The sequence below is a fragment of the Schistocerca americana genome, chromosome X (genome assembly GCF_021461395.2).
Source record: "Schistocerca americana isolate TAMUIC-IGC-003095 chromosome X, iqSchAmer2.1, whole genome shotgun sequence".
NCBI lineage: Eukaryota > Metazoa > Arthropoda > Insecta > Orthoptera > Acrididae > Schistocerca > Schistocerca americana.
Window position 1 is genome coordinate 672,288,513 of NC_060130.1, and position 26,401 is coordinate 672,314,913.

The following is a 26,401-nucleotide window of genomic DNA, read 5'->3' on the forward strand; positions in this document are numbered from 1 at the left end:
CAGCTTAGAGTCTTCAAGCTGAAGGGCACTTTGATTCACCTCTTCATCTGGGGCTGAATGAATGGTATCATTTCAGACCTTAGTGTCTGCATAAGACTCGTGAGAATTAGTCCTGATGAACCTACACTTATGACTCAGGATGCAGAGCTGGCCACTTATGTGCAATAAGATTTCTGCAGCTGTTTGTGACATTGGTTGAATTTCACAAGTGCACGGATCAGATGCCTATACTTGTGGTGATAGGAGGACAGGGAACTACACATATCATCAAATGAAAACAACTCTGGTTCCTGCAGATAAGCTAATTGGTACAGTAACTGATACCCATGAGGAGATATCCAGAATAAGAAAAAGAGCTCTATAGACCCCTTAGCCAGTTGCTTGGAACACCACAAAATGTTGACTAAGCTACTTCTCATTGGTATCCTAATCTTCCAACAATTCATCATAGGGTGGGAACAATGGTGGGTGAGCAACTGGCAGTGGAGTATGGCTCAGTGTAACCAGCAACCTTTCGAATATGGCCGTATGCTCCTGCTGTTGTTGCTGAAGTGACTTGAGTAAAGCCTTTGTGGAAGAGCCAAATGCGGAAAAATCACAGAAATCAAAACATGCAAAAATTCAACCCTCACCTGTTGCTACTTGTGTTCTAACTAGAAACCCAAGGAAACACATGGTCATAAAAGAAATAAAAATTTATTGGATCATTGAGTGACACAACCAATGCAAGTAGTGAGGGTCATGGACTGACAGGAACAAGAACACAATGCAAACAGTACTCATGTACCAAATACATTCACACCTGAGGGCCCGGGGGCACATGCTGATCTGTATGAAGATGCTATCCTCATTAGGTGTCTTTGGTGTTGTGCTGTGCACATATGGTGAACCAGGTGATGGTGGCCCGTGACTGGTCTACCCATGGAGACTGCCATGGGTAGTTGCCGTTTGAATGTTAGCCCCCCGCTATGCTTGCCATAGTGGCCCGACTTATGTCAGATGTGGGCAATAGGTGTAGTAAATGGCAGATTACTACATGAGTGAGAGTATATGGAATGATATGAAGCAGCAAATTTTGATTTCACAGATGTGGAGGGATGTGCAGTTTGGGACTGAAAGCTTTAATTACAGTTATTGTCTTGCTTTCATTTCATAATAAAGTTATTGTTTTAGTTTTTTAGTTTCATCCCCTACTCAACTTGAATCTAACCCACACTTGGCTGCAGATATGCAGGTGATGCAAAATGTTTTTGAGCAGTTTATTTCAATTTCTGTGAGACTGTGTAACCTTGCAAGTAGGTTCTGAGACTGCCCGTCATCTTGGTATGAACTTTATAAATTCCTCTTTGCTTTCTTATTTCCCTATCCTGGTTTTGTATTTTATAGGGCCTTCATTTTTTCCTTGGTGTTATATAATTTGAGGTCTGTGAGAACTTAGGTTGAAGTGATTGGTTATCTCCTCGGAAATTATTGTGATCTTGAGGTTCCTGATTGTGTGATGTCCAAACAACACATTTTGTGGATGAGTATTACATTTGTATCTTCAGTTACATAATAATTTATATAAGTTTCTCTTTGAGTCCTTTAAAAATGCCACAAAATGTTATGTAAGTAGTATATGTGTACTAAAGTATTTAAATAGCCAAATATTGCTACTTCTGTATATATTTATTAGAAAAAATTTGTTTTGTACAAATGAAAAGGAGTAGTCTGCCTCATATAATCAAAATATTACTAGACTACACACATACAATATACCCTCATTACTTTGAAATCACATAAACTGAAAACTTGGTACTAGCTGTTTGATCCCTGTCAAATTGCATTGAAAAGCCTAATGCTTAAAGTGAATGTTGAACAATTCATACTAAAAACTGAAATTTGGTTCCCTCATTACATGTTCCATATCCTGTTCTTCATCTAGCTCAAATAAGTATGTACATACAAGGGGGAACCCAAAAGTAATGGGTATTGGGCTGTGCTGGGGAGGATGAGTGAGGCAACCCATTGTTCAACCAGGTGTTCGTTATGGTCACACCACCTGAGTCAGCATGTCATGTTTTGTCGCTGTGAGTGCATCGGTTCACCTGTGAGAGCTTTTTAGTAAAACAATGATTTCCATTACAGTAAAAAGGTGTTGGCAGGTTGTTGAGAGCAATGTGTGACTGTGAAATTTTGTTTTCTGTTGGGGAAATCACCCGCAGAAACTGTTGTAATGCTTAAGACTGCTTATGAGGATGCTGCCCTAAGTAAATCCAGAGTCTACAAGTGGTTTTCACATATTAAAAATGGAGAAATGTCAATTGAAGACCAGCCCTGTTCAAGACACCCCTCAATGTCAAGAAGTGACAAAAATGTCGACAAAATCAATGCCCTCATTTGTGAAGATCATCGCCAAACCATTGATCAACTCTGTGACATGTCTGGAATAACAGAGAGCTCAATTCAGATGATTTCATTTGAAGATTTGCACGTAAGAAGGGTTGCAGCCAAATTTGTCCCTCACCTTCACACAGATGAACAAAGGGAGCATTGACTTCAGGCATGTTTTTAGCTTCAAAATCAGCTCAAAGAAGACCCTGAATTTTTTTTCCAAGATGATTACTGGTGATGAATTGTGGTGCTATCGATACAACCCTGAAACAAAGCAGCAATCAAGCCAGTGGAAGAAAAGTGGCTCTCCTCGTCTGAAAAAAGGTCGCCAAGTGAAGTCAGACATTAAGAGGTTTTGAAAAGATTGAGGGAGAGTATTTGAAAGAAAAGGACAGATCTATGGCTTACAGGCAACTGGTTCTTCCATCATGACAACACACCAGCCCACACCGCCCTCTCATTTAAAGCACTTTTTGATCAAAAATGGCATGACACCGATTGTCCTCTGCTCTGCTCACTGTGATTTCTTTTTGTTCTTCAGACTCAAAAGGGACATAAAAGGAAAGTGTTTTGCCCTTGTGGAGGATTAAAACAAAAATCACTGGAAGGTATAAAGAACAACCCGATAAGTGAATTTAAAAACTGTTTTGAACAATGAAAGGATCGTTTGAGGAAGTGCATTGTGCTCATGGAGAATACTTTGAAGATGATCAAAATTTCGTGTAAAAATATTAACAAATAAAGATGTTTGATGAATTTCACTTTTTTTCCACACATAGTGCTGTGTCCTAGGGTGTTTTTCATTTGGCACTTTACATAATCATTCCTAATAATGCACTATACTGTAATTTCACAACAGTGGCCCAATTGCTTCCTTGCTGCTACTGTGTCACTTATACTGTGTAAAACACAAGGCAGTGACAAGAGAATGGCTGTACTTCAGACCATGCACCACAAGTAACAGTCCAGAGAGCTCTTTGTCTGTTTGTGAGTGAACACTAAATGTGTTGTTTTCCTGTTGCTCCATCACTTGCAACACTCCTGAAACAGAAATGAGCTCATAATGCTCTGATGCTAAAACTAAACAACAGATTCTATATATGGTTGAAAGTGGAGAGAAAACTAAAACACAACTTGCAGAAGGCTTTCAAATCCTGAAGTATACTTTCTCATCAGTAATAAGTTCAAGTCAGAACGTCTGGAAAGCTGTTCATTTAGCACATTGTCAATGAGAGGGAACAGGAACTTCAATCCAAGCTCTCTCATTTGTATATCCAAAGAGATGTGTTTGATACGGATGAAGTCTGCATTCCTATAACTTGATCCCCCCCAAAAAAACCAAATGTCAGGAGCAAAAAATGTCATGAATGAAAAAAATAGCAAGGATAGACTGGCAGTGATCTTGGGTTGTGATTCATATGGTTCTGTGAAGCTCAAACTATTAGTGATTGGAAAATACAAAAACCCACATTGTTTTAAAAATGTCAGTCTATTCAGTCTGCCAGTTCACTACGAGAATAACAAGAAAGCCTGGATGATCAAATATCTCTTCCGTAGATGGATCTTAAAGGTTTGATGACAAATGACTGTAAGGAAGAGAAATATTTTGTTAACTTTGGATCACTGCTCTGCACATAAGTTTGATGACCAGGAGCTTCTGAACATAGAAGTTGTATTCTTACCAGCTAACACATTTGATGAACTGGAGCTTCTGGAACATAGAAGTTGTCTTTTTACCAGCAAATACCATGAGCTGTATGCAGTCACTGGATTAAGGAATAATCCCTTTAATGAAGCATAAATACATATGCTGATTTGTTAAGTCTGTTTTCAGTGCATTCAGACTACAAGAAACAGCTTCACATTGGAATGTACTTGAAAACTGTTCGCAACATATCTGCTGCTTCGGGTGAAGTTATAACAGACACCAAACTAACTGTTTTAAGAAGGCCTGGACAGTAGCTGATAATGCCACTGAATCTGAACAGGAAACTGATGATCCAACATTTGAACTTATTCATAATGTGTGCGGATACAATTTTGGATTTTGATGCTGCTGTCTACAGGCTTACACCTGGTTGATGATAACAACTGTGCTGCTGAAGAACCAGTCATCATTTCTGCTAATTGTACAAAAGAGAATAATAATGTATTGCTGTCTTCTTCTGAGGAGGTACATGAAGATACGACTCTTGTTAACTTTGGATCACTGCTCTGCACATAAGTTTGATGACCAGGAGCTTCTGAACATAGAAGTTGTATTCTTACCAGCTAACACATTTGATGACCTGGAGCTTCTGGAACATAGAAGTTGTCTTTTTACCAGCTAATACCATGAGCTGTATGCAGTCACTGGATTAAGGATTAATCCCTTTAATGAAGCATAAATACATGTGCTGACTTGTTAAGTCTGTTTTCAGTGCATTCAGACTACAAGAAACAGCTTCACATTGGAATGTACTTGAAAGCTGTTCGCAACATATCTGCTGCTTTGGGTGAAGTTATAACATACACCAAACCAACTGTTTTAAGAAGGCCTGGACAGTAGCTGATAATGCCACTGAATCTGAACAGGAAACTGATGATCCAACATTTGAACTTATTCATAATGTGTGTGGATACAATTTTGGATTTTGATGCTGCTCTCTACAGGCTTACACCTGGTTGATGACAACAACTGTGCTGCTGAAGAACCAGTCATCATTTCTGCTAATTGTACAAAAGAGAATAATAATGTATTACTGTCTTCTTCTGAGGAGGTACATGAAGATACGACTCTGCTATCCCACACTGAATTTGAAGCTGCAGTTGCTGTTCTCATCAGAGTTGCTGCCACTTCTGGCATGTCCATGGCATTTCAAGCTGCTCTGTATGTATTATCTTCAGGTAGTGTCATAACATTATGACCACCAGTCTGACAAACAACAATTAATGGTTTTGTTTTTCAAATTAATGTATAGAGGTAAAATGTGCAGTGGATAAGAATTATCGTAAAACCAAACATGTTCTGGTTAACATTAGTGTATTAAAGAACAGTACATTAAAGTGTTTCTTAAGACTATTTCGTGTTGCATTACTTGAGGCACTAATTCAATGGGTAGAACATTGTTCCACAGTATGTGTGTAATTGTATTGTTTGAGAAAAAATGATGGCAAGCTTTTGACAATATTTACATGTATCATCTCAATTTAAAAAATGGCAGAAATACTACTGTACATATACAGTGTAGTTATTTTCACTTTTTCTAAGAGGTCATGAAAACAAAGCACCTTCATTCATTGGTACCCATAAAAAGAGAGTATGTGAACTTAATAGTTAAATATTTGTACAAAAAATTTCAGTACTGTGAACTTTCGTAAAGCAAATTGGCTATTTTTTCTCTCAAAATTTGGTTAAACTAGGATCTATTATGTATTGTTGTACTGGCGATGTGACATCTGTAAGAAATAAAAGGAACCTACTATTGGGAGTCTTTCGACAGTCCTTCATGTTTGTTTAGGACATAAACATAGAGATTAAAACAGCTTACTGTGTTCATCAGCTGTCAGACATACACTGAGGTGACAAAAAGTTATGGAGGAGGAGAGATTAGTGTTTAACGTCTGGTCAACAATGAGGTCATTAGAGACAGAGTACAAGCTTGGATTAGGGAAGGATGAGGAAGGAAATCTGTCATGTCCTATGAAAGAAACCATCCTGGCATTTGCCAGAAGTGATTTAGGGAAATTATGGAGTACCTAAATGTGGATGGCTGGTTGTGGGTCGGACCATTGTCCTCCCGTGTGTGAATCCAGTGTGCTAACCAGTGCGCCACCTTGCTTGGTAAAAAAGTCATGGGATAGAAATATGCACATATAAAGATGGCAGTAGTATCATGGAGAAAAAGTATATAAAGGAGGTTCATTGGCAGAGCTGTTGTATGTACTCACGTGATTCATGTGAAAATGTGTCCTTTGTTATTATGGCTACACAACAGGTATTAACGGACTTTGAACACAAAGTGATAGCTGGAGCTAGATGAATGAGGTGTTCCATTTTGCAAATCATTAGGTAATTCAACATTCTCAGATCCACAATGTCGATAGTGTGCTGAGAAAATCTAATATCAGGCATTACCTCTCAGCATGGGCAACACAGTGGCTGGTGGCATTTACATAACAACCAAAAGCAGCAGAGTTTTCGTAGAGCTGTCAGTGCCAACAGACAAGTAATACTATGGGAAGTAACTGCAGAAATCAATGTGGAAAGTATGATGAATGTATCCAGTCGGACCGTGTGGCAAAATTTGGCATTAATGGGCTATGGCAGTGGACAGCCAATGCGAGTGCCTTTGCTGACAGCACGACATCAACTGCAGCACATTTCCTTGACTTGTGACCATAGCAGTTGGAACCTAGACAACTGGAAAACTGTGGCCTGGTCAGATGAGTCTCAATTTCAGTAGGCAATAGCTGATGGCAGGGCTGGAGTGTGGTGCAGACCCCACGAAGCCATGGACCCAAGTTGTCAAGAAGGCACTGTGCAAGCTTGTGGTGGCTCCATAATGGTGTTGGCTGTGTTTACATGAAATGGACTGGGTTTTCTGGTCCAATTCAACCAATCATTGACTGGAAATGGTTATGTTAAGCTAGCTGGAGAGCACTTACAGCCATTCATGGACCTCATGTTCCCAAAAAACAATGTGATGTTACTGACCCATAAATGTGCATGGTTGGTTTGAAGAACATTCTAGACAATTTGATTGAATTATTTGGCCACGCAGATTGTCCAACATGAATCCCACTGAACATTTATGGGATGTAATTAAGAGGCCAGTTCATCACAAAGTCCTGCACCAGCAACACTTTCACAATAACGGATTGGTCTAGGAGCATAGCTCAACACTTCTGCAGGGGACTTCCAACAACTTGTAGAGTCCATGACACATCGAGTTTCTGCACTACTCTGGGCAAAAGGAGGTCTAACATGATATTAGGAGGTAATCCATGACTTTTGTTACCTCAGTGTAATATGAGTCCTTTACTTACCACATGTTCCATTCCAGTTATAACGTAAATTTTGTCTGTGTGCTTTACAGATACTTAGCTCTCCTGTACGTGACATGAACCATGGACTATGCAAGCTGGCTGTTGGAGAGGCAACAATATCTGTTGACACATATTCAGACCATAGTTTACAGTTAAAAATGTGCCTTCAATGTTTCTTGTTGGAGGATATTCGACCTGATAACAGCATTATTATAAAGAAGTGAGTTTATTTGGTTTTTCACCTCCTATTTCATTTAAAATACAGCTGAAGTATCTGAGAATAATGCATGAAAGATAAAACTTATAAGTACAGCCTAATATCATTATAAACACTGTTATACAAAAAATCAAAGATGGTTTATTATGTAGTAGTTGCCAAGTATTTTGACCATAATTTATTCTCAGATTCAGTGCTTTTTGAAAATGGGGTTGCAAGAATGTCTAGTTTTGTTTCAGTTAATGATTCTTATGATGCTCTCCTGGATTATAAAAGTGCTATGGGCAACTGTAGAATTACCCAGAATATCACACCGTATCTTAGGTGAGCCTGTGTGAATGCTTAGTATGGAACTGTTTTGTGGCTATTACATGTCAGCAGCATACTGAAGGCAGTGCAGCCAGTACTTATTTTAGCATTTACCTGCTCAATATGTTTATTCCATTTTAGATTATCTTTTAACTACATACCCAAGAATTTGAATTCAGAGTTAGCTGCTATATATTTCTTGTTTACTGTTACAAGTGGTTGAGAGAAATTTGTATTTTGTGTGGTGTAGAAGCTCATGTAAACAATCTTTCCGGTTTTGGTGATTAGTCTGTTGTTCATAGCGCCATTGCTGAGTTGTTCAGTTGCAAAATTCACAGCTAATATGTTGTCCTCTTTGAATAGTGCAGTTGTGTTATATGCAGATGTAATTGTTCTTTGAGCATCTTCATTCAGGCTCAAGTCACTGCTATACAGGCAGAATAGCAGAAACCACAGTATTGAGCCCTGGGGAACTGTTTCACTTCCAGATAGAATTTCAGTTACTGAATTGAGTTACTTGTCTGTGTACATCCTGGTGACCTTCTGTATGCAGTTACTTAGACATGATGCAATCCATTTATTTGCCAGTCCTCTGGCATCACACTGTTCAGTTTTTTCAGATATATTTAATGATCCACTATACCTGCCTTTGACAGATCTAGAAATATACCTGTAGTGCATTGTTTTGTATCCAAAAGATCTGTTGTCGTACTAATGTAGTCATATACAGCCATTTCTGTAGGTATGTTGATTCTAAAGCTGAGAAACACTTACAAGGGGAGGCCGCCAATTGTGAAATTCAGATTCGATTCATACTGCGCATAATAAAAGCTCATGGCTAGAGGTGTAATGTGGCAAAGCACCAAGATGCACTTCTCAGCCGTTGTCGAGAAAATTGACAGTTAAAAGAAACCGTTGCGGTGAAATACTCTCTACGATTTATAATTTCCTATAGCGTCGTGGCGCAGAGGTAAGCTCTCGGGTTCGTAATCCGAAGGTCGCCGTATCGAATCTCGCGCCATGCAACTTTTTTTAAATATTTGTTTTTTGTAATTGAAATAAATAAATAAATAAATATATATATATATATATATATATATATATATATATATATATATATATATATATATATATATATATCGTGGGGTCTCTAATTCGAATGTTTGACTTACACTATACGTATTCGTTTCGGAATATCGTTTCTACGTCTTCCGGTAACTACACGTGTAAACATTATGAAGATAATTAATAACATTTGTGAAATACAACTTTGTTTGCGGAAAACATAATGATGTTCGAAGTCGCCAGTTTTTCCACGACAAACGACTTTCAACAACTTATTATATGCATAATTGTTGCAACCGATTGCCGGGAAAAAAAACAAATATTTAAAAAAAGTTGCATGGCGCGAGATTCGATCCGGCGACCTTCGGATTACGAACCCGAGAGCTTACCGCTGCGCCACGACGCTGTAGGAAATTATAAATCGTAGAGAGTATTTCACCGCAACTGTTTCTTTTAACTGTCGATTTTCTCGACAACGGCTGAGAAGTGCATCTTGGTGCTTTGCCACATTACACCTCTGGCCATGAGCTTTTATTATGCGCAGTATGAATCGAATCTGAATTTCACAATTGGCGGCCTCCCCTTGTTAGTACCATACACCTTTTTTTGTCACTGAAGCCCATTTTTTATGGATAAGTTTTTTAAGTACTAGAGAGAAGCAGGATGAAATTGTGAGAGCCTGATAACTTATCACTTATGTTTTCACCTTTTCTTAGAAAATAGGAATTATTTTTGAGATTTTCAGTGACTTTGGAAAAGTACTTTCCTGTAAAGAACAGTCACAGAAGTGGGTTAGTGGTTCTGCAATATTATGCATAGAATGTCATCACAACCAACTCCATTAGAAATTTTTTAACCACTGAGATCTTTCACATCATCTTTAGCGACTGTGCTAATTAACATTGACTCTGTGCACATGGGAATTCACTTGTTTACTGGTTGATATTTTGTGTTTGGGTTATTTTTAACCATTACTTCCACTATACTTGGAAACAAGTTATTGAAAGTGGTCATTAAAGCTTCAAGATTAGTTATCATTTCATTGTTGTGTTTAATTTCTATGTTTATGTACATTGCTTTATTTTCCCCATCTTTTTAGTCTGTCGTTTAAGAATAAAGGAACCTTTATCATACTAGAAGTACATTGCATCCTATGTAGCCAATGGAACATTTTTAGTTTTTTTAGTAAAGTAATTTCCAAAAAGTGGAAGTTATTGCATCCTATCAATCATTTCTTCAAAATAATGGGATCTAGGACTGTAGCACTAATCATGCCTCACAATCCAGTGATAGAGAAATAAAGTTGGAAATTCTTTCCACTGTAATCTATCATGAAACTGTTGGTGGTCTTTTTAAATTTAGTATGGCATACTGAAAAGTAATGCCTCCAGATTTTTTACCTCAAAACCCATAAAGCTTCTTAAAAAAACAAATGTTATTAACATTCTACATTTTTATTCATCATGTCTACATATTTATTTCTCAACATAGCCACCCGGCAATGAACACACTTCTCCCAACGAGAGAGGAGTTTGTTGATATCATCATTGTAGAAGGATTGATTTTGTTGTTGGAACCACAGCCTCATATCTTCTTGTACTACTACATCACTATCATAGTGAACTTCTTGAAGGTGTACTTTAAGTTTTGGAATCAGATGGGGGCAAATTGAGACTGTGTGGAGGATGATCAATGACAATGAACATAAGGTATCGGAGTGTTGCAAATGTCACACTGCTCATGTATTGTCTGGCATTGTCATGCTGAAAGGTATGGTGCTCCACATGTGGACAAACTCTTCAAATTTGAAACTTGATTACATCATACTCTTTCACATAGACCAACATAGTTACATTAGACACTGCATGTTACATGCCACAGTTCAGAGCCCTCTAGCAACAGAGGACTGCAAATATGTAGACATGTGGAATGAAGATATAGAATGTTAAAAACATTTGTTTTATTTAAAAAGCTTTTCAAGTTATCACATAAAAACTTTGGAGGCATTGCTTTTCAGCACGCCTTATATTACTGGCTGCAACTTCTGTAAATTTGGTTTCATTGTAAATGGCATTAATGGTAGTACACAAGTAGTTTCAATCAAGGGAAAAATGATCTACACATCACATTATATACGCTGTAGCTGAAATGTGTGTTAATGTCCTGTATGTAAAATTTACCACTCACTTGCCCAGGGAATACCAAGACACACAGAAGGTCATTACATTTTTATTATATCCTGTAGCTTTTAATGAATTTCTTGTTCAGTTGAAATATGCATATAAGTTGGCTTACTGCTTTCTTGCAGTGTGTTACAAATTGAGAGAAACTTGTCGACTTGAAAATCAACATGTCAGAAAATTTCAGTGTCATTTATCAACAGCAGCAGGATTTTTTGATTCCAGTAATATGAAACATAATTATCAGAGACAATATGGAGCTAGAAAAATGTCTCAGATCTACTAATAAATTATCAGAAAATGATCAGGATTATATGCTGACTGTTTATATGGAACGACACTTAGTTGAGAGAGGTTGTTGAAGGGTAATCCATTTGGTTTGTTGCTCCAGTTACTTTTATATTGTGCTGAAAATATGCATATTCCAGTGCAAATAAATGTTATATCAAATGTCTTTTAAAAGAAGTTTCCAATGAGTGATGGTGCTTCCTGCTAACAACACAGTTAAATGCCATCATACTCCTCTACCCCCAGACTTGAACATTACCAGTGGTAGCACACTATCATGTGTACAAGAACAGATAAGAAAACATTACAAAACAAAGAGTGATGGAAAGAACTTGTTACCGTACTATTTTGCAGGAGCTGTTCAAAATGATGACTGCCATGATCATGATTCATTGTACATTGGTGCACCGTGGACTGTCTTACATGCTCAAGAATTCCTGGAGATTCGTAAGCCCGTCCATACTGTATGACTGCTAATGTGCAACTAACACTGCTAAAAGCAAAACCTGAGACAGGGCTGAGCAGAACACAGTTCAAGTCTGAGGGCAAAGAGGTAAGAGGTTATTTAACTGTGTTGTAAACAGTGGGTCAACAGAAATGTTTTCTTTGCAAACACTACATGCATTATTTTATATTACATATATGTGGAATGGTATGCAGATATTCTAAGTGCACTATATTCACAAAAGTAACTGTGGTAACAAACCAAATTAATTGCTCTGGAACTCTGTGACAAGCCGCTGTTGACACCAAGAGTTTCTGTTGTTAAAACACTTGACAAAGAGCCCTGATCAGCATTTGAATGCTCATAAGTAGAGTTGAAACTTATCCTGTATATCTTGTACAGTATCTAGAAATCTAAACAAAGTAAGGTGTCAGAAACTCAGTTTCCAATTGCTGAATGGAACGAAAACTATCAAAGAAATATATGGTGCAACCACTTATGCATATATAAAGAAAAAAATAAAACTTCTAAAAATGACAAACTAATTCTGTTTATACAAGCATTGTTTATTAACTATATGTCATTATCTTACACCAGTGCAAAATACTATCGGGGAACTATTATAGCTGACCATCACACATACATATAAGATTATGGAAAAAGTCTGCCCTCAATTATCAGATTTTACAGTTAGAAACAAGAGTGAGGAAAAGCAACCACTCACAGTAAATGAATGGTGAGTAATCCAGAGAAACACGTAGCCCCAATTACTAAATTGCATTAGTGTTTGTGTGTTCACTGTTTTTCTGATAGAAATAATTTCTCTCTCTCTCTCTCTCTCTCTCTCTCTCTCTGTCTCTCTCTCTCTCTTTCTCTTTCTAACTGTAAGTGGGCAGCATATATAGGGGAAGACATATTAGGATGCCCCACCTCCTCTGTTTTGTGATTGTTATCAAAATTAATCCTCATTTTGTAACTGCTGCTGTAAGTCACCCATCTTCCTTTGCCTGAATATAATTCCCTATCCCATGCTTACCCTACTTGCCTTGTCTTTCCCCATTCGAGATACCACAATAATTTTCTGTGCATCCAACTGCATGTGAACAGTCGTATCAACATGACTGCGCGCGCACGTGTGTGTGTGTTTATGCGAGAGTGAGTCAGTGAAAGAGTGAGCAAGGAAGACAGAGATAGAGAGAGATTTCTTATCAGTTACTGTGTATGCACCATCCATGAATCAATTGAGGGCGAGTGGTTGCCTTTCCTTACTTTTGTCTGGTGTTGCCATCATGTAAATCCCATTATCAGGATACTATACATAATACCTTATAAAATTTTTTCATCTTATATCATTGTCCTAATGAGTTAAACCAAATGTGAATTCTGAATGAAAATATTTGAAATACAGAAATTCTGTTGCATTACACAGGAAATGCTTGGTGAAGAGTCCTGGTGATTTGTCTTAATGTGTGCGTCTGAAACATTTATAAGTGCCATACTTGTTTTGGATCCATACTTGTTGTGGATTATCAACATATTAAAATCATAAAATTAGGTCCAGGTGGGCAATACACATTCTACTCTTTTATTGTTGTAGAATGTCAGATTATTTTATCATCGCCTCGCGTACCAATACAATTCTGTTTTTGCAAACTCATTGCAATTTTAATAGTAATTTACTTATTCCCATAGAAGTCATTCTTATCCATTTATATTTAAAAAATAGAGTATTTGTGAATGTTGGGATAGACTCTCAGTAACAGCTTTACAACAACAGTCTATTATCTTTTAATAGACCATTGCTGGAACTAAGTTGAAGTAACTCATTCAAAACTTTTTCTGCCATAGGGCCTATTTTACCAACAAAAAACAAAATTTAAGTCGCTGAGTGGCAATATTAAACCTTTTTCTAATTATTTTTATTCAAATATCTGAAGAATTATTGGGATGTGTTCTGCTGGCTGATAGTAACAGCGATGGAACTTAGTGCAATAGTCATAGCCATGGTTCAGGACAGAGTAACAGCTATCTGTTTGTGTGTGTGATGTACATCTACCTTATATATTAAATGGATCATTTTTACTGTTGACTAAGCCACATGACTACACCATAGCATTTAAGTGGATTATTTTATTGTTGACCAAGCCAGATGACTTCATTTCTCTTTTCACGATATATATAACTCGTGTTATTACTTCTTCTGAGGAAGACAAGTTTATATGTGTTGAAACCTAGGTGAAGGTGTGAATAAACTTCTAACATGCATCTAGTTGTCTATATGATTCCCATTTTATCCATAATTCTACAGTTGCTGACTGCGGCGTAGTTCAGCATGTCTTTGTATTTTTGACTTTTGCAGTTTTGTAAGGCTTAACAACAAATGTGCATGTCCAAATGTGCAGCTAGGTAACATTATGCACATTTAAACAAAAATAAAACTATATGTTAAAATAACAGTTGTAACTTTCCAATAAATTCACATCATGTGATGAATTATTACGAATTTTTTTGTTCATGTTCGTTATGGAAAGACTTCATATTGTTGTTTTGTGTTTTCTTTACCTCATTTGAATTTCTTTACAAGTAATTTGAGCTACTTGTTTCATATGAATGCAGTTAGTAACATATATGATGTAATTCCCTATTAAGGCATTTTGAGCATATTGTATACACTGTACTTTTATGTGTTTTGTGGTCATGATATTTCATATTAAAAGATTGTGGTCCAATTCCAGCTACGAGTTTTTTTCCAGTCTGCTCTGATTACCAAACTCTGATAATCTCATGATCAATGTATGTTAAACTTTGAACATTCTTCCCATTGTGAAGAGTCAAAACTTCTCCTTCTTCAATACCTTTTGCTGACCTGTCTGGTCATCCTTGTTGTCTTATATCCCCCCCCCTCTCCACCCCCACCCACCAACCCATCCCAACCACCTGGCTTAGCTTATAGTTGGCTGTAATTCTTCATCTTTTTCCCCAGTCAAGTCGATTGTTTTAGTACCACAGTTGCCTGACTTTTTTGTGGCATTTTATTCCATGGTGTATCTCTTGTCACAGTTCATCCCTACCAGCGTCCGATTCTTCAATAAAAAAGCCCTTAAATGTTATCTGTCGCTGCATCTTTATATATGTATCTCACACTGTCTGTGACACTATAACAACAAACTTCTTTTCTTGTCAGATATAAAAATTCCTGGCATCCGAAAAACAGTCCGTATCACGTATTTGCATCTCAATAGGCCATCTGTAGTTATTCATGACTATAAATTTTTGTGGAAGCCTCAGAAACCACCACATGCTATAATGAGTGACTTTTTAAATATTGTACAGTTTCACTGTAATAATTCCCTGCAGTCTGATGATTTGTTATGTGCTAAAATTACTGTTGCTAAATGGGAAAGTATCAGACTAGTAATCCAAAGGCATGGGGTTCGATCTTCAATTAATATTGATATTTTTTATGTCATTTACAGTACCTTTCCACTCAGGCATTGATTTTTCCAGTGGAATTGAACACTGTTTTTAGCTTTAGGTTCCCTACAACTGATGGGATAAGTCAGTTCAAAGGTCATAAGAAGGCAAGTGGTACAACCATAAGATTGTGCCTAGCAGAACCTTGCAGTTTTTGGGATGAGGACAATTTTGCCATGCACACAGTGTGTTACAGTACATAACCATGTTTAAATAATAAGAAAAACATAACCAAAATTTATATATTTTATGTATGAATCTATATATCATCTATTAAAATGAGATTCTAGTGTTGAGACATTATCAGTCTCTCTCAGAACAGATGCAAATAACCATTAAGACAAGAAGAAACAGGCAGTCCATCCCTAAACATTTATGCATCAGCTGTATACCACTGGCCCCTGGGCAGACAGTATGAATACTATGTGAATGTCTCTGATGTGTGTTCTGAGATATTATATTGACATTAAGTCTTTTTAATGCAGAGTGTCTCAAAAGAAAGTTTATATTTGAAGAGCTGCCTATGCATGTGCAACGAATCGGAGGATTGTAATGGATACGTTCATTGCTTGCATGGATTTTATAAATCCAATCAATATGGAGCACTTCTCTAGGAGTGGACTTTGAATTCTTTCTGTGAGAATTTTACAAAAATGTGATTTGGCAATTGTATTGTCGAGGAAATTTCGCAGTGGTCATGGATTGTATAATGTAAATGTTCCTCCAAGTGATCCCCTCATCCGAAAATGGATCAGAATGTTTGAGGAAACCAGTTCAACACTGGACAAACTGAAATCCAGGTGACCAAGGTAATCAGGAATGGGCAAATCTGTAGAGAGTGTAAATTGGTCTGTTCATGACGGTCCTAACTTCTCCATTCATAAGCATGCAAGATCTTTAAATGTGTATAGATCATCACTGCAGTGAATTATGCAAAAAGACTTTAAACTACACCCTTGCAAGATCCATTTGGTTGCAAGAATTAAAGCCTTAATTTGCCAGACATAGGCTGCAGTTCGTTAATGATGTGACTGAGTGCCTTTCATGTAATAACATTCAGTATTGACGGCACTCATTTTCACCTTAACATTCATGCCATAAGCAAAATCACTGCTACTGGAGTGCAACAAATCCCAAATAGAAACATGAGAAAATACTATTGCTGGGCCTATGATGTTGGCTCAAGGAATAAGTGACATGTACTTTTTCAAGGACGAGAGTGGTTGTGCGGTACAGTGAATTCAGAACATTATGTGATGATATTAAATGATGTTTTAGTGCCTGAGTTGCAAAACTTTTCTGATTATCACCACAGAAAATGGTTGTAGCAAGACAGAGCCACAGCACATATGTCCAATGTGTCTATACTGCGAGTTCATGAAATTTTCCATGCCAGATTGATCTCCAGGAGGGGTGACATAAATTGGCCCCCATGCAGTCCAGATTTGAACCCCATGGATTTTTTCTTATGGGGATATGTCAAATGTAAAGTGTATGTCAAAAATAATTCAACTTCTCCAGAGCAACAGAAAGAATAGATCTGTACTGAAATGGCAGCCATCCCAGTGTCTACACACCAAACAATCATGCAAAATTTTGTTCACCACTTAAATGAGTGCCATAGGTGTCCTGGATTGCATTTCAGTGGCATTAAGAAGTTAATTCCTAAACTGTTTATTTCAATAATAAATAAAGATTTTGTTGATAGACTTCAAACTCCTTTCTTATTTTGACACGTCAAGCACAAACTTTCTTTTAAGACACCCTGTATAAAGGATGCACCAATTTCATAGGTGCCTTTGCGCACTTGTGGTTTTATTGCTTATGTGAATTATAATTTGTACACCTATATACCTATAAGAGGGAAACTAAAGAGTAAATGCATATAACAGCATACATAGTTCAAACATAATTGTTACAAGGCACACGATCTTATAACACATGATGATCTACAATACATAATCTATGTTGGTAGTGTAGGTTCTGGTAATAAAGCTATCAAAGGGCTTATAAACACAGTTTTGTATTGCATACTATTATTTTTAATTGCACATGAGTGACAGAATACAAGAAGGCTAGTTCCCTTTCTTTTAACATTATAAATTTCATTAGTCTTGCGAAAAATAGCTGAATTTTGTTTATTGTTTGCCCATATACTCCACAACCCTATTAAATTCTTTTTCTAAAAGAAATTTCTTCAGTGTTGCAGGCAAAATATAGTGACTTTTGAAGCTTTGTAGGTTACTTCACAGTCCTTTTACTAATTCAGTAGTGGAGTATTGAAGTCCTTTATTCAAAAATTTGTAGCATATGTGTGTGACATCTTAACTAATTTTTGTATCTTGCATTATAAATGTGTGATATGATTAGTTTCCAGTCCTCTGCAATCTCATTATGCAGTCATCATGGTCTTGAATATATATATATATATATATATATATATATATATATATATATATATATAGGGATTTTAAACCTTAATGCAATTTCTGTAAGATATGTTATTCACTTTTTTGCAGTATGATCTGAATGGCTTGTTACTGGTAATGTGAATTTTTTTTTTCATTCCTGTCATGGTGGAATTTCTCCTTACAGTGACTCCATACTGTGTGTATTGTCCCATCAGACCATGACAGACATTACACAAAAGTTTTTTATGCATAATTAACCTGTTAAACTATAACTATTGAAATCTTACTTGAATAAGCAAAGTTGGTTGTATTCTTTTTGTGCTGCAGAGAAAACAAGTTTTATCAACTAAATTAGTGGAACAGCATGAGAAGATATTCACTTACATACACATACTTTCTGTGCCTGTACTGATGGGCTCATATTTTAGCATTCATATGCCATTTTTTACAGCAAGATTTATTAATTTTACAGAATATTTCAGTCTCATGGTGGTGAAATGAAAATGGAAAGTAGCAATATATCAGTTTCCACCCCACCAGTCATAGATATCAGTTACCATCAAACACAGGGTGGTGATCGGTGCATTAATGTACTAGTGGAAAGAACCCGACTCAACTTCTCTGTGCCATTTTTTGTGAACCTAGGAAGGTTTATTTTGGATTCACTTCCTGGAGAGAGACCAGCAGATGGAGGTGTTGTTAATCATGGTTATGTAGGTGACCTTGGAAGTCAGGTAGGTGTTTCACGCCTCATTGTTTAAACAAGTTCTATTTAAGGAAAAATAGTTGCTGAGTAATTCTAATGCTTTAGTTGCATTTGCAGGGTTTCATTACACCATTAATCCAATGTCTTTTACATGACAATTTTATTATCTAAAATATTCATTTGACAGGCTGAAATTAGTTGGGAACAATATGCACCACAGCCTCAGAACATTACCAATGAGTAACCAACATTATCATTCTGAAAACTTTAAAAAGTAGAATGATGTCTTTAATTTATGAACCATAGTTTAACTCTTTGAGAAAAAGATGATGCAAACAAGGATAATGGATTTGATATTATGGCATGAAGCAGTCTCACTAAATACCATGGGTCAATACAGGGACAAAAATTATACATGTAACTTACCAAACGAAAGCGTTGGCATGTTGATAGACACACAAACAAACACAAACACAAAATTCAGGCTTTCGCAACCAACAGTTGCTTCATCAGGAAAGAGGGAAGGAGAGGGAAAGACAAAAGGATGTGGGTTTTAAGGGAGAGGGTAAGGAGTCATTCCAATCCCGGGAGCGGAAAGACTTACCTTAGGGGGGAAAAAGGACAGGTATACACTCACACACACACACTCACATATCCATCCACACATATACAGGCACAGGCAGACATATGTAAAGGCAAATGGGTTGGGAAGAGATGTCAGTCGAGGTGGAAGTACAGAGGATATACATATATCATGTTGGAAATGGTTCACTTTCATAATTCTGTGACGTTTCTTTTTGTGTGTTACATATGACAAACTGTTTAGTTTCACACTCATCATGAATGTGTGTTAAGTATACTGCAGTTTTAACTAGGCTGCATGAATATGAGAGCATATGGAAAATATCTTCATGCACAGTGAAGCTCACAACAGAAGCATCTCAAAATCTGTTAATTATGTTTCTCTGAAGTGCTAAGAACTGATATTCTGTTACCACATTCCATGTATACATCATAAAAAAATTAATACTTATCTGTAGGAGAGGAGCACTCCATATGCTATACTTCCTACTTCATACAGGTAGCAATAAACATGTCCCTATTTTGTTGTTTCACATTAGTGTTAGTTTTCAGAATAAGTTTATACTGACATTTAAAAATGGAGTATTAGAGTATCAGAAAGTTATGAATATATAACTGCACATGAACTACAGAACAATTAACTACTTAAATGAAACCTTCTCAGATGATTAATCCGTGTTCTGGGCAGCAGTTCATCTTAGAATGCAGCCTTTTGTGTGAAATATTTGCCATTTGGACTGCACCAAAGTTTCATCTAGCCAGTACCTCTATTTTCTTTCTACACTCCTGGAAATGGAAAAAAGTACACATTGACACCGGTGTGTCAGACCCACCATACTTGCTCCGGACACTGCGAGAGGGCTGTACAAGCAATGATCACACCCACGGCACAGCGGACACACCAGGAACCGCGGTGTTGGCTGTGGAATGGCGCTAGCCGCGCAGCATTTGTGCACCGCCGCCGTCAGTGTCAGCCAGTTTGCCGTGGCATACGGAGCTCCATCGCAGTCTTTAACACTGGTAGCATGCCGCGACAGCGTGGAGATGAACCGTATGTGCAGTTGACGGACTTTGAGCGAGGGCGTATAGTGGGCATGCGGGAGGCCGGGTGGACGTACCGCCGAATTGCTCAATACGTGGGGCGTGAGGTCTCCACAGTACATCGATGTTGTCGCCAGTGGTCGGCGGAAGGTGCACGTGCCCGTCGACCTGGGACCGGACCGCAGCGACGCACGGATGCACGCCAAGACCGTAGGATCCTACGCAGTGCCGTAGGGGACCGCACCGCCACTTCCCAGTAAATTAGGGACACTGTTACTCCTGGGGTATCGGCGAGGACCATTCGCAACCGTCTCCATGAAGCTGGGCTACGGTCCCGCACACCGTTAGGCCGTCTTCCGCTCACGCCCCAACATCGTGCAGCCTGCCTCCAGTGGTGTCACGACAGGTGTGAATGGAGGGACGAATGGAGACGTGTCGTCTTCAGCGATGAGAGTCGCTTCTGCCTTGGTGCCAATGATGGTCGTATGCGTGTTTGGCGCCGTGCAGGTGAGCGCCACAATCAGGACTGCATACGACCGAGGCACACAGGGCCAACACCCGGCATCATGGTGTGGGGAGCGATGTCCTACACTGGCCGTACACCACTGGTGATCGTCGAGGGGACACTGAATAGTGCACGGTACATCCAAACCATCATCGAACCCATCGTTCTACCATTCCTAAACCGGCAAGGGAACTTGCTGTTCCAACAGGACAATGCACGTCCGCATGTATCCCGTGCCACCCAACGTGCTCTAGAAGGTGTAAGTCAACTACCCTGGCCAGCAAGATCTCCGGATCTGTCCCCCATTGAGCATGTTTGGGACTGGATGAAGCGTCGTCTCACGCGGTCTGCACGTCCAGCACGAACGCTGGTCCAAATGAGGCGCCAGGTGGAAATGGCATGGCAAGCCGTTCCACAGGACTACATCCAGCATCTCTACGATCGTCTCCATGGGAGAATACCAGCCTGCATTGCTGCAAAAGGTGGATATACACTGTACTAGTGCCGACATTGTGCATGCTCTGTTGCCTGTGTCTATGTGCCTGTGGTTCTGTCAGTGTGATCATGTGATGTATCTGACCCCAGGAATGTGTCAATAAAGTTTCCCCTTCCTGGGACAATGAATTCACGGTGTTCTTTTTTCAATTTCCAGGAGTGTAGTTCCACAACAGCTCTTTTGAATACTGTATTCAGGTAGTATTTTTTCTAAAAAGTATATAGCTAAGATCATCCTGTTCACAGTGTAGGAATTGCTTAAAAATTGAAAGCCTTGCGCTATACTGGAGTGTGCATTGAAACGAACCTTCACAATAAGTGAAAGCTGTGCACCAGACCATTCTTAAATTAACGTATTTGCTCTTCATGGATGATAAACTATCATCTGTGTCATTACAGTCACAAGAAAAAATTTATTAAGCTACAAAAAATGTTCACATACTGATATTATTAGCTTTAAATAACTACTATAGCTAACACTGTAGTCTATTCTCCCCTCCAATGCATCTTTGCCACACCGCTGGTTGTGGGCTACACAGTGAGGAGGTGTAATATTAAATATGATGAACTTCACCATGTCTACCCACAGACGCCCCAACATCACTTAGCTGAAAGCCTATAAAGTGCAGGGATTGTAATACTTTGCCAGCACTCTGACATGTATACAATGTTTACTAACTCTGTAGTATTCTTATAGGGAAAAAAACACTCTTTCATCAAGTCAAAGAGAAATGTTATAACTTCAGAATTTTCATCAGTACATTATTGTTATACCACCTACAGCTTCACACTTTGAAATATGACATTTATTGCCCTTTATCAGTTTCTCACACAAATATTGTTTTATGGTTTCACATATTTAGTGCTTAACCCTTTCACTGCTGTGAGCATGTGTACACCTCCTGCTATGCCATTCCTCAGGTGTTGTGGACGTGTATAAAGGTGCCACTTGGATTTTCCTATAGTGCTATGGAGTCTGAATACGTCCTGAGCTGCCGACCTCTCACTGGTGCGGATGAGTTGCTCCCACATATCAGTGAATAAAAAGGTTTTCAGTGTTTATTGTGAAACTTATGTGCCTTATTTCATGCCATGATTTGCAGAAAACCTCATTTTGATATCTTGCATTATTTATAAGATACAACAATTGTTATGACCTCATGGTTCCTGATGCACAGGGACATGAATGGGTGCATTGCGAGCAGTCATCCTTTGAATATAAAACCCAGCAACTTGAGAATGAAATGAGATATCCTTCTGCAACTAATTTTAAATAAGATTTCAATGTCTTATATACATTTCATTCACTGGAATATATGAACTAAAATCAACCACATGAAAAGTTTACGGAATGAGTTTTTTCCTCTGCAAAATTTAAAATTTCAGACAATGTTTTCCTTAGGTTGATGCAACACAGTATCTATGTCATATAATGAAAAGAAATTCAGTCCTTTATTAAACAAAGATATCAGACTCTAAAATGTGCAAAAATTAATTTTTTTCACAAAACAGTTTTCTTAAAAATGGATGATACATGTTTCATAGCAGCCGGCAAGTCTGAATGGATGGAACAAAGCATGTCGTGTCCAACTGTCCATCACATATAAAACCGAATAACTCAAGAATGAAATGAAATATCATTCTGCTCTATATTTTAAATAAAATTTTGATACCTTATCTACATTTAATTCACTGCAGTGTGAGAACTGAAATCTACCACATGCAAAGTTTATACCATGCATTTTTAAATCTGGCAACTCTTTAAAATTTCATGCAGTTCTTTACTTAATTTGATGCAGTGCAGTAAATATGCTGGATAATGAAAAATAATCAGTTCTTTATAGAATGCAAATATCAATCTGTAATATGTGGAAAAATCAAATTTTCACACCTGTAGTTTTCATATTGGCCATAATGTCTTGCCTTAGCACAGACAATGTTTTACTTAATTTGTTGTAGTGCAGTAAGTGTGATGGATAATGAAAAGAAATTCAGTTCCTTATTAACTGAAGATATCAGACTGTAAAATATACAAAAATCAAATAATTTTCATCCTATATTTAAAAAAAAATTGGATGATAAGTACATCATGTCCGCCAGAATGCCATCTCTCAGCTCAGATACTGGAATTAGGCAAGCAGAACAGCCATAACAAAAGTATCCTCAGCACAGAACACAAAGAGGTCATCTATAGCAGTGAAAAGGTTAAGGATGTTCAGTAGCCTACAGGTACAATTAATTTATTTATTTAGTTCTTAATCTTATCTTGAGAGTGATTAACAGAGAAAATGAACAACAGTAGTCCTGCATTATCACCATGAAGTTTAACTAACAACACCTTTTTATTATTAATTGCTCTCCATGCTTAATAACAGGAAATTATCAGTTTTTGAAATTATCTCTTTAGCCACAAATTCAGCCATATAATAATAATAATAATAATAATAATAATAATAATAATAATAAAGTGAAAATAGAAGGAAACAAAACCAAACATTCAACACAAACCAAAAGAAATATTACCAGACAATAGATAACACACACATTAAAATAGACAATCCACCAAACATAACAGACATGGAACACTTCTGGAGCAACGTATGGTCATACCCGGTACAACATAACAGGCATGCACGGTGGATACAAGCAGAAACAGACACATACATGATGATACCACAAATGCCTGAAGTGATAATTTTGCAACATGAAGTCACCCAAGCAATTAAATCTACTCACAATTGGAAAGCCCCTGGAAAAGATAAAATAGCAAATTTCTGGCTAAAGAAGTTCACCTCAGCACATTCACATCTAACTAAGTTATTTAACAGTTACATTGCAGACCCATACACATTCCCTGATACACTTACACATGGAATAACTTATCTGAAACCTAAAGATCAAGCAGACACAGCAAACCCAGCTAAATATCGCCCCATAACATGCCTACCAACAATACACAAAATATTAACTTCAGTCATTACACATAAATTAATGACACATACAACACAGAACAAAATTATAAATGAAGCACAAAAAGGCTGTTGCAAAGGAGCACAAGGATGTAAAGAGCAACTGATAATAGATGCAGAGGTGACAAATCAAGCTAAAACTAAACAAAGGTCGCTACACTATGCATACATTGATTACTAAAAAGCTTTTGATAGTGTACCCCACTCATGGTTACTACAAATATTGGAAATATACAAAGTAGATCCTAAATTGATACAGTTCCTAAGCATAGTAATGAAAAATTGGAAAACCACACTTAATATCCAAACAAATTCAAATAATATCACATCACAGCCAATACAGATTAAGCGTGGAATATACCAAGGAGACTCATTAAGTCGTTTCTGGGTCTGCCTTGCTCTGAACCCACTATCCAACATGCTAAATAATACAAATTATGGATACAATATTACTGGAACATACCCACACAAAATCACACATTTGCTATACATGGATGATCTAAAACTACTGGCAGCAACAAATCAACAACTCAACCAATTACTAAAGATAACAGAAGTATTCAGCAATGATATAAATATGGCTTTTGGAACAGACAAATATAAGAAAAATAGCATTGTCAAGGGAAAACACGTAAACAAGAAGATTACATATTGGATAACCACAGCGACTGCATAGAAGTGATGGAAAAAACAGATGCCTATAAATATCTGGGATACAGACAAAAAATAGGAATAGATAATACAAATATTAAAGAAGAACTAAAAGAAAAATATAGACAAAGACTAACAAAAAAACTGAAAACAGAATTGACAGCAAGAAATAAGACAAAAGCTATAAATACTTATGCTATACCAATATTGACCTACTCATTTGGAGTAGTGAAATGGAGTAACACAGACCTAGAAGCACTCAATACACTTACATGATCACAATGCCACAAATATAGAATACATCACATACATTCAGCAACAGAAAGATTCACATTAAGCACAAAGGAAGGAGGAAGGGGATTTATCAATATCAAAAACCTACATTATGGACAGGTAGACAACTTAAGAAAATTCTTTCTAGAACGAGTAGAAACTAGCAAAATACACAAAGCAATCACTCATATAAATACATCGGCTACACCACTGCAATTTCATAACCACTTCTACAACCCTTTAGATCACATAACATCAACAGATACGAAGAAAGTAAATTGGAAAAAGAAAACACAACATGGCAAGCACCCGTATCATCTAATACAGCCACACATCGATCAAGACGCATCCAACACTTGGCTAAGAAAGGCAATATATACAGTGAGACGGAAGGATTCATGATTGCAATACAGGATCAAACAATAAACACCAGATATTACAGCAAGCATATTATTAAAGATCCCAATACCACAACAGATAAATGCAGACTTTGCAAACAACAAATAGAAACAGTAGATCACATCACAAGTGGACGTACAATACTAGCAAATACAGAATACCCCAGAAGACATGACAATGTAGCAAAAATAATACATCAACAGCTTGCCTTACAACATAAACTTATAAAACAACACGTTCCCACATACAAGTATGCACCACAAAATGTACTGGAGAATAATGAATACAAATTATACTGGGACAGAACCATTATAACAGATAAAACAACACCACATAATAAACCTGACATCATACTCACCAATAAAAAGAAGAAATTAACACAACTAATCGAAATATCCACACCCAATACAACAAATATGCAAAAGAAAACAGGAGAAAAAATTGAAAAATACATCCAACTGGCTAAGGAAGTCAAGGACATGTGGCATCAGGATAAAGTTGACATTATACCAATTATACTATCAACTACAGGAGTCATACCACACAATATACACCAGTACATCAACGCAATACAGCTACAGCCAAACTTATATATAAAACTGCAGAAATCTGTAATTATTGATACATGTTCAACTACCCGAAAGTTCCTAAATGCAATATAACATATACCGTACAGTTAAAAGGAAGTCACGCTTGATCAAGGTCCGCGTCACTTTCCGTTTTTGACCAGACATAACGTCTGAGAAAAGAAAGAAATAATAATAATAATATTTATTCAGCATCGAATAATCAGATACAATCCCAAGAAATAATACAGTTTCAGGACATCATACAGATTATTCTTCTGACTATGTCAGTTTATAAACTACAAACTAAAGATTTGTTTCTATTAATAAATTTTACATTTTGATGGATTTTACATTTGGTAGTGTACAATCACAATTTTTACAAATATTGTTTTTATCAACATTATATTAGTTGTAGGTTACT

General features: G+C 37.2%; 1 protein-coding gene across 1 annotated transcript in view; it reads left to right on the plus strand.

Moving 5' to 3' along the window:
• LOC124555746 (vacuolar protein sorting-associated protein 13A-like) overlaps positions 1–26,401 on the plus strand; it is a 689,798-nt gene that overhangs the window by 254,040 nt on the left and 409,357 nt on the right. The window contains exons 26-27 of the mRNA XM_047129770.1: positions 7,452–7,621; positions 18,263–18,524. Of these exons, the coding sequence (XP_046985726.1) occupies positions 7,452–7,621; positions 18,263–18,524 (432 nt within the window). The remainder of the gene's footprint in view (positions 1–7,451; positions 7,622–18,262; positions 18,525–26,401) is intronic.